The 15,529-nt window shown below is 43.1% G+C and overlaps 2 protein-coding genes across 2 annotated transcripts in view; one reads left to right on the top strand and one right to left on the bottom strand.

Moving 5' to 3' along the window:
• The window catches only part of LOC139412916 (calcium binding protein 39-like), a 17,041-nt gene extending 13,581 nt beyond the window's left edge, over positions 1-3,460 (top strand). The window contains exons 7-9 of the mRNA XM_071159786.1: positions 164-229; positions 358-501; positions 668-3,460. Coding sequence (XP_071015887.1) covers positions 164-229; positions 358-501; positions 668-847 — 390 coding nt within the window. The 3' untranslated portion in view covers positions 848-3,460. The remainder of the gene's footprint in view (positions 1-163; positions 230-357; positions 502-667) is intronic.
• On the bottom strand, positions 3,378-15,529 carry LOC139412915 (cytidine and dCMP deaminase domain-containing protein 1-like). Its single transcript, XM_071159785.1, has 10 exons — positions 15,275-15,529; positions 14,152-14,255; positions 10,616-10,793; positions 8,655-9,017; positions 8,215-8,442; positions 7,654-7,703; positions 7,302-7,471; positions 6,053-6,242; positions 5,747-5,804; positions 3,378-4,102 (listed from the first exon to the last, which is right to left on the bottom strand). Exons 1-10 carry the CDS (start codon positions 15,396-15,398, stop codon positions 4,002-4,004), a joined length of 1,566 nt encoding a protein of 521 aa, XP_071015886.1. The 5' UTR covers positions 15,399-15,529; the 3' UTR covers positions 3,378-4,001.

Here is a 15,529-nt window from a genome sequence, read left to right as displayed (position 1 = left end):
ATGTTAGAGAATATATCAACTTCAACAGACATTCCATCCCATTTAACAATCTGAAACGCCTATTTAATTCTATGAACATTTTTTTTATTGTGAATTTATTTTGAGCCATTTTTGACTGTTGAGATGCAGCCACCCCTCAGCCTGTTCCTTTATATCTTTGCAGATCTTTGACCAGTATGAGAAGTTATTACACTCTGATAACTATGTGACAAAGAGACAGTCATTAAAGGTGTGTTCTATTATTCACATTTTACATGGATTATTTATGGACTAAAACTTTGCATGCTATTATGGTGTTGATTATCTTGCTTCGTAGTAAACATTTGCATACTCTGGTCTTTGTGTGTGTTTATGTAGTTGTTGGGAGAGCTTCTGTTGGACAGGCATAACTTCACAGTGATGACCCGGTACATCAGCAAGCCTGAGAACCTGAAGCTGATGATGAACCTACTGAGGGACAAGAGCCCTAACATACAATTTGAGGCCTTCCACGTCTTCAAGGTACGATACAAAAGCCGTTCCCTGAGCCGTTCATATACAAAGTCTGGCAAACTGGCATCCATGTTGGCCCCAAACATTCCATGGCATTACCATTGGGTTCTTACTAGAATGTAATTGCCGATATCAATGTAATGTACAGAGCTGACAGGCTGACCCCTCCACCCAGGTGTTTGTGGCGAACCCCAACAAGACGCAGCCCATCATAGACATCCTGCTGAAGAACCAGCCCAAACTCATCGACTTCCTTAGCAACTTCCAGAAGGACCGCATGGACGACGAGCAATTCAACGACGAGAAGACCTACCTAATCAAACAGATCCGAGACCTAAAGAAACCCGCCTCTTAAAACCTTAGCCCCATTCGTCCCCAAAACCCTTCCCCTTAGCTATGACCTTTACCCTAACCTTTACTTTTTATTGTCGACAAAAATACATTGACAATAATGATTCAATTTCTTAATATCGAAGACAGTCTTTTTCTTGGTTCCTTAAACTTTGCTGAGAATAGTTCGTAATCAGATTTTTTTTCATTGTTTTTACTTTTAAATGAACCCTTTTCTTATTAGTGTGTAGTGTTCCACAACGGGAAGGGGATTTCCTCTCTTGGGGGGAACCAATGCTTAGAGACCTCTAGGTGATTGGCTGAGTGAGCTGTGGAGACTTTAATTGTGCAAATATTTTTCCGCAAATGTTCTCTTTTTATTGCCACTTGCAGGAACGAGCCAGCTAGATAGTTCTGACTTCTTTCTAATACTCTCCTCATCTCACCACAGTACAACTGAAGTATCCAGAATCATAGGAATTGCAATTTCTCTATTAGAGGATCGAAATGGTATTCTCGAATGTCCCGTCGAACTCCTCTTCAGACTCACATTCCCTGCTAGTCTTACTCCTGTGGTTGTACTTCCACTATTTACACTTAAGTTATGTTTCAACGCTGTAGTAGGTCCTCTGACATGACAACTCTACATTTGACCTTACAAGGAACATATTAGATGTCTGGTGATCAGCAGGACCATTCTTCTACTGCTAACCTTCGTATAGAATCTGACTTATAAATAGTTTTGATAATTGACTCTCCACAGATGGCTGGTAGCACTTTCTGTATCATTCAACGCTAAAGGAACGATTCCTTTTTTGGTTTATTTTAAGCTGATGAAGTAGTTTCCTGTTCAACAGGATTCTATCATGATGATTAAAAAAAGTTTGTCTTGTGTATAATAGCTGGTTTTAACCCATAAGTAAGTGCCATTGCAGGTGACAGAAAAATCCTGATATTTTTTTTCTGTACAAAAGTGATTTCTTTAACTTGTTTTCTTATTTAGATGGTGGAAACACATTAACAGTAGGGGGTACATACAGAGGTGCCTTTTGTTTTCCCTTTTTTTGTATTTTAAATACTTTTCTAGACAGAGCTTAATTCTTATTTAGAAAAATATGGTCTGGTTGAACATATTAGTCGTGATTAAGCAATGAACCTTGAACTCACTATATTTGAGTTGTGCAGTTGAAATAATATTTTATTTTAAACTTATTGCAGTTCATTGATCGCATCATAAAACTAGGAACCAGGAGGCCAAAACTCAGGACTATGATTGTCCAGGAAAGTTAACATTCCAGTAAACTGGATAAGGTAGAAGAAGCATCTTGCTCTGAATATATATTTTTTTGACATGTAGCTTGTTTTGGGGGAAATCTAAATTAAATAATCTCAGACAAATTGAGCCAATGCATATTTTAATCGTGGTGGTTGTGCTTACATCTAAATTGAAAATATGAACTAATTAATATGGCTCTTCAATGTAATATTGAATAATATATGTGATGGGCACCATGCCACGGACAAGTGATTGTTCTTTAAATTGCCAAATACATTTTTTTTTCAATTGTTATATTGGACTTGACACACAAGGGATAGTATCCTCAATGCCCTTGTCGTTTTGGTGAAACTCCGTCATTCTAGCTCTGTTCTATATCGGGTGCTAACATGCAATCTTGACCACATTTCTAGACCAGTGTAGACGATAATTAATTGTGAACAGATCTTCCCAACCACCTCTCGAGGTAGCCGGGGACAAATTGATTGGATGAAAGTTCAGTGGGCAGAGCTTAGTGACATGTCACTGGGTGGAGTTTACAAGTGAGTCAAGTAAAGACAAGTGTTTCAGGGAGGTGGAGTGCTTGTGGGAGGATGTTAAACAGGTTGTGACAGATGGTGTTGCCAGTTTGAATCCAAATGCAGCTTTTGTTTTCCAAAATATATTTCCATGAAGTCCATCTGATAAAGGTAGGCTCCCAGGGCAGCAGAATGTTGAACATATCACTTACTGCATCATAATTCTGTTTTAGATGGTGCCCTCCCTCCTGCTGGTGCTGTGGACTATAACCACAAGGTCACAGGTTCAAGTCTTGCCATGCCAATGACCTTTCTCAAGTTATATTTTGAACCCTAGTCCCTCCCTGTATTCAAATGAGATTCCCAATGTTAAGACATATTGATCCCTTGAATCAATGATTTGAGGGACTATTTAAAATGGTTTGACAATCCAGATCTGTTTACACTTGTAAGATATCAAGATACAATTAGTCCTCGATGGCCTCTGGAGGTAGTCAGGAAGAATCACCATCAATAATTGTAATATTCTACACAGGTCTAGAAATGGTCACAATCAGAATATGGACCAGATCAAGACACAGGACCCATGTTAACACCAGGTATAAACGGGGCTTCGAATGGCAAACTGACATTGTTGGATTAAAATGTTAAACAAAAGAGACTTAAAAGATTCAGGCTGTCTCAGAAGGAACTTACACCCGAGCCAAAACAGATTTACTTAACATACTGTACTAAAGTAATATTGACCCTTTTCAACCATGGGATTTCATTATTTTTTATCACATTGATACTACTGCACCACAACACCAATAAAATAAATGCATACATAGTTTTCCTGGTTTGTCATTTTATATAGTTTTTTTGTTGTTGTTAGATGCTTATTGTTATCAGTTAAAAGCAGTTTGGCAAAACAGGATGAAACAATTTAAGGATGTAGGAGCCAACCATGTAACAAAAAAACAGACAAAGCACAGTTGCAGGGGTCTAGGAGTTAGTATCCTTTGAGGCAAAGTGCAATATAGTGGCGGTAGCCTTCACTGGCTGGGATGTGACTTGGATTCTTCAAGTCTGGAAGAACTATAGTAAACTTAAAGCTACAATCAACAGTAACCTTCTTAGTAAACTCTTCAGACAAATAATTAGGAAACACGCATTTAGAGTTCACTTGCCTTAAAATTACTTTTTTTTAAAGTTTACTCATTGAAACTGTCCATTATAGGGGAGTATGAAGAGGCCTTTGAATTTCCAACATTGTTAAAATGCATCCTTCCTTCCTTGAATCACTGATCAATATGCGATTGGATAAATGAAATGTTTCCAATGCCAACAAGAGCCTGGGGACCGTAGCCTGGTGAAACCAGACTGAAAGCTACAGGTACCATTTTTCAACAAACAGGGGAAAGGTCTGGATTTGTTGCCGACCGTAACCTCTTGTTGGATTGAAGGGCCTGTTCAGGCTGTCTCCCATGCTTCCCCACACATCCATCTGTAATCATAACAAGACATGGTCAGAGGTGGGACACATCGCAGAGTCAAATCAGAGACGGTTAGAAGGGCTGATCCATCATCTGTATTGTGGTGATTAGGTGGAGGCATGCACATTATATTTGTGTGACCAGCAATATAAACTCAGCAAAAAAAAAAAACGTCCTCACTGTCAACTGCGTTTATTTTCAGAAAACTTAACATGTGTAAATATTTGTATTAACATAATACGATTTAACAACTGAGACATTGACTGAACAAGTTCCACAGACATGGAATAATGTGTCCCTGAACAAAGGTAGGGGGGTCAAAATCAGAAGAAACAGTCAGTATCTGGTGTGGCCACCAGCTGCATTAAGTACTGCAGTGAATCTCCTCATGAACTGCACCAGATTTGCCAGTTCTTGCTGTGAGATGTTACCCCCCTCTTCCACCAAGCCACCTGCAAGTTCCCAGACATTTCTGGGGGGGAATGGCCCTAGCCCTCACCCTCCAATCCAACAGATCCCAGACGTGCTCAATGGGATTGAGATCCGGGCTCTTCGCTGGCCATGGCAGAACACTGACATTCCTGTCTTGCAGGAAATCACTCACAGAACGAGCAGTATGGCTGGTGGCATTGTCATGCTGGAGGGTCATGTCAGGATGAGCCTGCAGGAAGGGTACAACATGAGGGAGGAGGAGGTCTTCCCTGTAACGCACAGCGTTGAGATTGCCTGCAATGACAACAAGCTCAGTCCGATGATGCTGTGACACACCGCCCCAGACCATGACGGACCCTTCACCTCCAAATTGATCCCGCTCCAGAGTATAGGCCTTGGTGTAACGCTCATTCCTTCGACGATAAATGCGAATCCGACCATCACCCTTGGTGAGACAAAACCGTGACTTTTTGTCAGTCCTGTCTGGTCCAGCAACGGTGGGTTTGTGCCCATAGGCGACATTGTTGCTTGTGATGTCTGGTGAGGACCTGCCTTTACAACAGGCCTACAAGCCCTCAGTCCAGCCTCTCTCAGCCTATTACGGACAATCTGAGCATTGATGGAGGGATTGTGCGTTCCTGGTGTAACTCGGGCAGTCGTTGTTGCCATCCTGTACCTGTCCCGCAGGTGTGATGTTCAGATGTACCGATCCTGTGCAGGTGTTGTTACGTGGTCTGCCACTGCGAGGACGATCAGCTGTCCGTCCTGTCTCCCTGTAGCGCTGTCTTAGGCGTCTCACAGTACGGACATTGCAATTTATTGCCCTGGCCACATCTGCAGTCCTCATGCCTCCTTGCAGCATGCCTATGGCACGTTCATGTAGATGAGCAGGGACCCTGGGCATCTTTTATTTTGTGTTTTTCAGAGTCAGTAGAAAGGCCTCTTTCGTGTCCTACGTTTTCATAACTGTGACCTTAATTGCCTACCGTCTGTAAGCTGTTAGTGTCTTAACGACCGTTCCACAGGTGCATGTTCATTAATTGAACAAGCATGGGATCTGTGAAGTTATTTGGATTTTTACGAATTATCTTTGAAAGACAGGGTCCTGAAAAAGAGACGTTGTTTTTTTTGCTGAGTTTATTAGAGGAGGAGAAGACGTGACATCACTCTCTACAAAGTGACAAATATCATGCTAACTAATGGTACAGAGAAGGACAACTCACTGGCTAGATGAGGACCAGCATGTTCAGCGGCTCTCCTGGCTAGAGAGGACTTCTGCCACTGTGACGAAAACATGTAAACACACTAAGAAAATTGCATCTGTAGAAAGCACTATAATAAGTATACCTCAATAGCCTAACAAGGAAAACACAAGGATAGGTAAAAGCTGAATGGAAAACATCTACGAGGAATCCATCCAGTTCTTTTCCCTCATCAGTACAGATGAAGAAAATGGCAGGAATAGACTATTGAGATGCTGCTACACCCATAGAAAAACTATTCATCAGTCAATCAATGTAGGTACTCACAATGAACTTCAGGACTCCTTGGAGGCTGTGGAATCTGAGGTAGGAGATGTCTCCCTTGTCTTTGCCGCTGTCCAGGTCAGTGGTGTAGATCTGCTTGATCCCAGCTCCTCGAATCAGAGGGACACACTCATCACACGGACACTTAGTCACAAACAGCATGGTGTTCTCCTCCTCACGGATCTCTTCACTCCTAGAAACGACAGTCAATCACATTTATTTACATCATAAATCCTCATGCCCAGCTACTAATTCCTGCCCCCTGGTCCGACTTCTCGGATGTACCTCCTTGCTTCCTCTCCTTGCATCCTCTCTGCCATCTCCGCTGACCTGTAAGGACTGGACAGGTCGAGAGCAAATATACCCATGTACACATTCCCTGTATTTCCTTCATCTACAGATGTAGGATCTTAATTTGATCACCCTGTTGCAGAAAAACTTTCCTGCAATGCAAGAAATGTAAAATGTGTAGTGTATGAGGTGTGGCAAAGAAGGGGGTCGAGTGATAAATGGCAGATATGTGAGAGCAGAACTAATAAACGGGCTCTGCCCGATCACTAAAATGGCCACCCCTGTCAGAACTACAGATCACAAAATGGCCGACCGCCAAAACTACAAGTCCCAGGAGCAAGGGGAACCCTCAGAAGGTGGAGCCGACACACAGATAAAGGGTCAAGAAAAACCAGGAAGAGGGAGAGAGGGTGCTGGAAGGATCTATGAACAATAGAGAAAGAGACAATAGAGATTGGCTGGATTTACCGTGTATGAGCTGGATTGTTTTGGACTTATCTGTTGGCGTTTGGACCTGGACCTACCGAGAACCCGATCCGTGTACCAAACCCTGCTTATCCTTGACCTCGCCTACGGCCTGGGTGGACCAGGACGGAGAAACAAACACACAGGTACTGTCCTGTTCTAAATAACTCTCATTCTTGGGTGATTTGGTGGCAGTTTACCACTTAATTTGTGACAAACGCTCCTAACCTTGAAGAGGTTTGCCACAGAGGTTTAAAAAGGCTTCTGAAGTTTGCCAATTCCACTTTAAAAATGTCAATACCTTACGAAAAATGTATCAACCTACAAAAATGTCCATTAATTATAATCCACATAATTCACATTTCCTGTTGCTGCAATTAAGCTCCTACATCTGTACCCTGTCCTCTCATATCAGTGGAGATGAAGGGTGGATATAAGGGGAGGAAGTCACTTAGGAGTATTGAGATGGAGCCCATGTCTTCCCTCTCCTCCTGACCTGAAGGTGAGTGCGTTCTGCTCAGCGTGGATGATGTAGCGGTACTTCCTCCTCTGGCGGTCCTGCTGTTTGGTGTCCATCTGGGGGTACTGTCCGTACTCTGAGCCCACTGGGTAGGCGTTGTACCCACAACCCACCAGGTACAGCCGCCCCGTGCCATCACAACCACCCTAAAACAGTTGAGCACAAAACACAGTGAATGGCAGTTTGACCTTATTCATTTTTCACATTGAAATCTTTTACCAGCCTTTCCACTTTATTTTTGTCATTATATTACAGAGGCAAAATACATCATATTCATGTATAGTTATGAGCTTAGAAAATACAATGGTATTTTCAATGGTTTACTCACCGATTTCCCTTCTGCCCAAATGACAGCACCAACCCCAACCTTAGGGTCCTCTGGAATAGCAACAAACAAGTAACAGTCAGACACGTTCCATCTGTTTAAACCTTCAGACAGGTTGAACCACCCATCACAGCTTGTCCTGTTAGCCTTAAAACATGAACATATAATTAACCCTTTCAAAAAAATAAAATGCTGATTTCTTGAGTGATCCGGCTGACCAAGCAATCAGAGAACTCCTTTTCATAGCTGCTGTCGCTAACCACAAATGAAACTAGAATGTCTTTTGGGATACTTTCTGTTCATCGGACACCCGATACACACACACACACCCCCCCCCAGGGCAACACATCTCTCCAACAAACGTGCAGTCAACCATGGGAAGTTATGTCATAACAATAGTCTCGTCATAACAATAGTCTTCTCTCTGGCCATTTTTAATTGCTTGGAACTCCTTTATGTGATTCCCCACAAAATGTGGTGACATGTCACCTTTACAAAATGTCTTCCTAGTTTGAATGAGTATTCTGGCTAGTATATAGACTACTAAACAGATAATTCAGGTACCTGTTCTGTAGGCCAACAGTCTGGCCTGTACGATGCAGTGTCTGGCAATCTCCTGGGACACCCCCTGAGGCTGGGGCTGCTCCGAGGTTGCAGGCTGGGAGTCCTTCCTATAGAAGCCATGCTGGAGAAGAGGCACACTAGCAGCTACTGAGGCCAGAACCCCAACCAGCTCCCTCATGTTCTGACGCAGGTTGGAGAAGTACGGCTCCATGCAAAAGTTCTCCAGACCTGTAGCAAGACAGTGTCAAATCCTTATCTATAAACAGTATGTTTACCATTCATTTAACAGGATCTACACAACAGATGGCGTGGCACGTGGCCTCTTGAGCAAAGGAGCTCCTCAAACCTACCAATCTTGAGTTAGCCAATATAGCCCAAATACAGCTAACCGGTGAACACAAGCTAGCTAACAAGTACGGTTGAATGATTGTACTACAGACCTATTTTGGTGAGAATGTCACGGTGGCACTGTTCGTGTGGGATTAGGAACTCTTCGGAGAAAGTGTCCAGGTTCCGTCTCCTCTGCTTCCAGTAGAAGTCCCTAGCGTCCAAGTCGGGGTCGTCCCCCGACACCATCTCCATGAAGTCACACCTCCTAGAGGTCTCCTCCACAAACTGCTGCAGGCCAGGGGCCACGGGCTGCACCACCACACTGATGTGGGGCCGGCTGTTGGACTTCAGCTTCTCGGATGCAATGGCGTCCAGAATGGCCTCCTGGGAAATGGAGTCCGTCCCATTAGGCCTGACCGCTAGCAGACTCATCTCAGGGTCACCAGGCCAGAAGGAGATGCGGCTCACCCCAGCTGGAGATGACAGACAAGAGACAAGACTTTACAAGTGATCTCTCTCTGTGTGTGTGTGTGTGTGTGTGTGTGTATGTATATACACTGCTCAAAAAAATAAAGGGAACACTTAAACAACACAATGTAACTCCAAGTCAATCACACTTCTGTGAAATCAAACTGTCCACTTAGGAAGCAACACTGATTGACAATACATTTCACATGCTGTTGTGCAAATGGAATAGACAACAAGGGGAAATTATAGGCAATTAGCAAGACACCCCCAATAAAGGAGTGGTTCGGCAGGTGGTGACCACAGACAACTTCTCAGTTCCTATGCTTCCTGGCTGATGATTTTGTCACTTTTGAATGCTGGCGGTGCTTTTACTCTAGTGGTAGCATGAGACGGAGTCTACAACCCATGCAAGTGGCTCAGGTAGTGCAGCTCAACCAGGATGGCACATCAATTCGAGCTGTGGCAAGAAGGTTTGCTGTGTCTGTCAGCGTAATGTCCAGAGCATGGAGGCGCTACCAGGAGACAGGCCAGTACATCAGGAGACGTGGAGGAGGCCGTAGGAGGGCAACAACCCAGCAGCAGGACCGCTACCTCCGCCTTTGTGCAAGGAGGAGCAGGAGGAGCACTGCCAGAGCCCTGCAAATTGACCTCCAGCAGGCCACAAATGTGCATGTGTCTGCTCAAACGGTCAGAAACAGACTCCATGAGGGTGGTACGAGGGCCCGACGTCCACAGGTGGGGGTTGTGCTTACAGCCCAACACCGTGCATGACGTTTGGCATTTGCCAGAGAACACCAAGATTGGCAAATTTGCCACTGGCGCCCTGTGCTCTTCACAGAGAAAAGCAGGTTCACACTGAGCACGTGACAGAGTCTGGAGACGCCGTGGAGAACGTTCTGCTGCCTGCAACATCCTCCAGCATGACCGGTTTGGCGGTGGGTCAGTCATGGTGTGGGGTGGCATTTCTTTGGGGGGCCGCACAGCCCTCCATGTGCTCGCCAGAGGTAGCCTGACTGCCATTAGGTAGCGAGATGAGATCCTCAGACCTCTTGTGAGACCATATGCTGGTGCGGTTGGCCCTGGGTTCCTCCTAATGCAAGGCAGTGCTAGACCTCATGTGGCTGGAGTGTGTCAGCAGTTCCTGCAAGAGGAAGGCATTGATGCTATGGACTGGCCCGCCCGTTCCCCAGACCTGAATCCAATTGAGCACATCTGGGACATCATGTCTCGCTCCATCCACCAACACCACCGCATCAGGAGCATGCCCAGGCGTTGTAGGGAGGTCCTACAGGCACGTGGAGGCCACACACACTACTGAGCCTCATTTTGACTTGTTTCATGGACATTACATCAAAGTTGGATCAGCCTGTAGTGTGGTTTTCCACTTTAGAGTGTGACTCCAAATCCAGACCTCCATGGGTTGATAAATTTGATTTCCATTGATATTTTTTGTGTGATTTTGTTGTCAGCACATGTCAACTATGTAAAGAAAATGTATTTATTTAAATTTATTTAATAAGAATATTTCATTCATTCAGATCTAGGATGTGTTATTTTAGTGTTCCGTTTATTTTTTTGAGCATTGTGTATATATAGATCTCACCATTGATAAGCATCTTGAGGCAGGTAGCGCAGGGTCTCCTAGAGAAGTAGAGGTCTGAGGCAGCCAACCTGGGCCCGTGTCTGATCACAGCTACCTGCCCCACGTGGAGCTCTGGACCGGAGCAGTGGAGACCCACCACCCTCTGGTCCCGAACCACCACCAGGCCTGTACCCCGCGTCTGACACACAGAAACAGACAGGAGATAAGGGAGAAAAGTGATGATGCATATCATATAATTGATGATGCTCAATATGGTAATTTATTGCATGTTAACTATACAAATAAATAAAAAATGACACATACACCTGATAGGTGCAGTGAAATGTGTTGTTTTACAAGGTCAGCAATAGTAGTTCAGCACCCCTGGAGCAAATTAGGGTTAAGTGCCTTGCTCAAGGGCACATGAACAGATTATTCACCTTGTTGGCTCGGGTGTTCAAACTAGCGACCTTTCGGTTACTGGCCCAACGTTCTAACAACAATATGTAATGGCCGCTACACAGTGCATTCGGAAAGTATTAAGACCCCTTGACTTTTTCCACATCACAGCCTTATTCTAAAATTGATTTTTAAATAAATGTTCTTCATCAATCTACGCACAATACCCCATGATGACAAGGCAAAAGCAGGTTTTTAGAAATGTTTGAAAATGTATTACAAATAAAAAACTGAAATATCACATTTACAGTGCCTTGCGAAAGTATTCGGCCCCCTTGAACTTTGCGACCTTTTGCCACATTTCAGGCTTCAAACATAAAGATATAAAACTGTATTTTTTTGTGAAGAATCAACTACAAGTGGGACACAATCATGAAGTGAAACGACATTTATTGGATATTTCAAACTTTTTTAACAAATCAAAAACTGAAAAATTGGGCGTGCAAAATTATTCAGCCCCCTTAAGTTAATACTTTGTAGCGCCACCTTTTGCTGCGATTACAGCTGTAAGTCGCTTGGGGTATGTCTCTATCAGTTTTGCACATCGAGAGACTGAAATTTTTTCCCATTCCTCCTTGCAAAACAGCTCGAGCTCAGTGAGGTTGGATGGAGAGCATTTGTGAACAGCAGTTTTCAGTTCTTTCCACAGATTCTCGATTGGATTCAGGTCTGGACTTTGACTTGGCCATTCTAACACCTGGATATGTTTATTTTTGAACCATTCCATTGTAGATTTTGCTTTATGTTTTGGATCATTGTCTTGTTGGAAGACAAATCTCTGTCCCAGTCTCAGGTCTTTTGCAGACTCCATCAGGTTTTCTTCCAGAATGGTCCTGTATTTGGCTCCATCCATCTTCCCATCAATTTTAACCATCTTCCCTGTCCCTGCTGAAGAAAAGCAGGCCCAAACCATGATGCTGCCACCACCAAGTTTGACAGTGGGGATGGTGTGTTCAGCTGTGTTGCTTTTACGCCAAACATAACGTTTTGCATTGTTGCCAAAAAGTTCAATTTTGGTTTCATCTGACCAGAGCACCTTCTTCCACATGTTTGGTGTGTCTCCCAGGTGGCTTGTGGCAAACTTTAAACAACACTTTTTATGGATATCTTTAAGAAATGGCTTTCTTGCCACTCTTCCATAAAGGCCAGATTTGTGCAATATATGACTGATTGTTGTCCTATGGACAGAGTCTCCCACCTCAGCTGTAGATCTCTGCAGTTCATCCAGAGTGATCATGGGCCTCTTGGCTGCAACTCTGATCAGTCTTCTCCTTGAATGAGCTGAAAGTTTAGAGGGACGGACAGGTCTTGGTAGATTTGCAGTGGGCTGATACTCCTTCCATTTCAATATTATCGCTTGCACAGTGCTCCTTGGGATTTTTAAAGCTTGGGAAATCTTTTTGTATCCAAATCCGGCTTTAAACTTCTTCACAACAGTATCTCGGACCTGCCTGGTGTGTTCCTTGTTCTTCATGATGCTCTCTGCGCTTTTAACGGACCTCTGAGACTATCACAGTGCAGGTGCATTTATACGGAGACTTGATTACACACAGGTGGATTGTATTTATCATCATTAGTCATTTAGGTCAACATTGGATCATTCAGAGATCCTCACTGAACTTCTGGAGAGAGTTTGCTGCACTGAAAGTAAAGGGGCTGAATAATTTTGCAAGCCCAATTTTTCAGTTTTTGATTTGTTAAAAAAGTTTGAAATATCCAATAAATGTCGTTCCACTTCATGATTGTGTCCCACTTGTTGTTGATTCTTCACAAAAAAATACAGTTTTATATCTTTATGTTTGAAGCCTGAAATGTGGCAAAAGGTCGCAAAGTTCAAGGGGGCCAAATACTTTCGCAAGGCACTGTACATAAGTTTCCAGACCTTTGTAGAAGCACCTTTGACAGCCTCAAGTCTTCTTGGGTATGACGCTACAAGCTTGGCACACCTGTATTCGGGGAGTTTCTCACATTCTTCTCTGCAGATCCACTCTTCACCATAGGGATGGTGCCAGGTTTCATCCAGACGTGATGCTTTGCATTCAGGCCAAATAATTAAATCTTGGTTTTATCAGACCAGAAAATCTGGTTTCTGATGGTCTGAGAGTCCTTTAGGTGCCTTTTGGTAAACTCCAAGTGGGCTGTCATGTGCCATTTACTGAGAAGTGGCTTCCGCCTGGCCACTCTACCATAAAGGCCTGATTGATGGAGTGCTGATGAGATGGTTGTCCTTCTGGGAGGTTCTCCCATCTCCACAAAGGAACTCTGGAGCTCTGTCAGAGTGACCATTGGGTTCTTGGTCACATCCCTGGCCAAGGCCCTTATTGCTCAGTTTGGCGGAGCGGCCAGCTCTAGGAAGAGTCTTGGTGATTCCCAAATTCTTCCATTTAAGAATGGGGCGGCAGGTTAGAGCGTTGGACTAGTAACCGAAAGGTCGCAAGATTGAATCCAGCTGACAAGGTAAAAAAATTAATTCTGCCCCTGAACAAGGCAGTTAACCCACTGTTCCTAGGCCGTCATTGAGAATAAGAATTTGTTCTTAACTGACTTGCCTAGTTAAATAAAAGGTAAAAATGTATATATTTTTAAAGAATGATGCAGGCCACTGTGTTCTTGGAGACCTTCAATGCTGCAGAAAGGTTTTGGTACCCTTCCACAGATCTATGCCTCAACACAATCCTGTCTCTGAGCTCTATGGACAATTCCTTTGACCTCATGGCTTGGTTTTTGCTCTGAAATGCACGGTCAACTGTGGGACCTTATATAGACAGGTGTGTGCTTTTCCAAATCATGTCCAATCCATTTAATTTCCCACAGGTAGATTCCAATCAAGTTGTAGAAACATCTCATGGATGATCGATGGAAATAGGATGCACCTGAGCTCAATTTCAAGTCTCACAGCAAAGGGTCTGAATACTTATATAAATAAGGTATCTGTTTTTTATTTTTAATACATTTGCAAAAATTCTTAGCCTGTTTTCACTTTGTTATTATGGGGTATTGTGTGTAGATTGATGAGGGGGAAAGGCTGTAACAACAAAATGTGGAAAAGGGGAAAGGGTCTAAATATATTCTGAATGCACTGTAGGTCAAAAACTTACAAAGTCATTCTGGTTTATGTCTTCTGGTTCCTCCTTGGGGAAAAGTTCCATCCATAAACTCAGCAGGGTGAAGAGGTTAACCTTGGACAGCCTGGGTCCATGACCTAAAAATACACCATAGAAAAACGTGATTACAAACAGGGAAGGCAAGCAAGTTTTTTGTCCACTAGATCTTTGCTGCTCCCAAGTGATAACACATTGAGCTCAAAGAAATTATTTAGGTTAAACCAAACATTGGGCAGACATTTGCTTCCTCTTCCCACTGCAACTTTGGAGCACTGACATAGAATGTGAAACTGTTGGCCAGTACATTTCTCTTCAAAACATGTATGTGACTCTGGCATTCATAGGGGAGAACAACCAAACGGATGCTTGATCCAGCAACCCTACTATTACAGAGCAAGCCCAGCTTACCTGTCCGGTGCCATAAAGCTAAAGACCTTTTTTGCAGAACCAGTCACATGATCCTTGGAACGTCACTACCCGAAACCGCTACCATTTAAGTTTCAACTTCAATGGGGTGACAAAATTGTTACAACAAAAAAATAGGACCTGTTGTTTTGATATGATTAATTTCAGAAATTCTGACATAAAGATGTAGTATATTTAATTAAACAGCTAATAATACTAGGTAAATTTCATATTCACAAATGGTCTAATTCAAAACCTAACTTTTTTCACTTTGAGTTTAAACAATACTTTAACTAAAATGAAAAACAAAAAGGAAATTCAAACTTGTATTATTGATATGATTTGTTTGTTTATGATTCCTGGCATTGTAAATAGTTTGTATTCTTGTTTACATGTGACTATTCCTCTTTTGTTTGAGGATATTTGTAAATAAAATAAAATAAAAAATTCTATGGGGTGACGTCAGACAGTTGGGACGTCCCAAGGATCCCGTTTGGACGTTTCTAGACAGTCACTAGGTAGGTTACAGACGTGTGGGTTCAAACTAATAAAAGCCTAGATGGTGACACAATTACGTCTTTATTTTTAAGATGCCTCAAAGCTCATTATTCCGTGTGAGTAGCAATATTATATCGAACAGTAAAAACATTCGCAGCATTTTCTGTCAAGCTGTCAACTCGCCAGTAACTGACAGCGCAGTAGTCTCACTCACCTTGTACTTTGGTGTCGGTTTGTGTGCTGGCTTCCCTTACATCGCGATATCCTTTACAGTTGCATGAAGCGGCACAGGTTGGTTTCAAATATTGGTTCGACTGTACAGTATCCGTCGTTGCCATTCAATCAATTGAATGTAAAATGTAGCGAACGTCTCCAGACAAGGCAAATACGTATGATGATTTGATGTTGTTGGTTTCTGAACAGCTAAGCTAGGCTTCTTCCTATATCTTTTGACGTCGAACAAATAGGC

The sequence above is a fragment of the Oncorhynchus clarkii genome, chromosome 7 (assembly GCF_045791955.1).
Source record: "Oncorhynchus clarkii lewisi isolate Uvic-CL-2024 chromosome 7, UVic_Ocla_1.0, whole genome shotgun sequence".
In the NCBI taxonomy this organism is placed as follows: domain Eukaryota; kingdom Metazoa; phylum Chordata; class Actinopteri; order Salmoniformes; family Salmonidae; genus Oncorhynchus; species Oncorhynchus clarkii.
The sequence above is the reverse complement of the archived record's forward strand: the minus strand, read 5'-3'. Positions and strand labels throughout refer to the sequence as shown.

Excerpts from the sequence above, each read along its gene's own strand:
- LOC139412915 (XM_071159785.1), bottom strand. The coding sequence starts at position 15,398 with ATGGCAACGACGGATACTGTACAGTCGAACCAATATTTGAAACCAACC. Across the intron at positions 7,704-8,214 it reads ACTGTTGGCCTACAGAACAG|AGGACCCTAAGGTTGGGGTT; the intron begins GTACCTGAATTA and ends TTGCTATTCCAG. Across the intron at positions 6,243-7,301 it reads CAGAACGCACTCACCTTCAG|GAGTGAAGAGATCCGTGAGG; the intron begins GTCAGGAGGAGA and ends TGTCGTTTCTAG.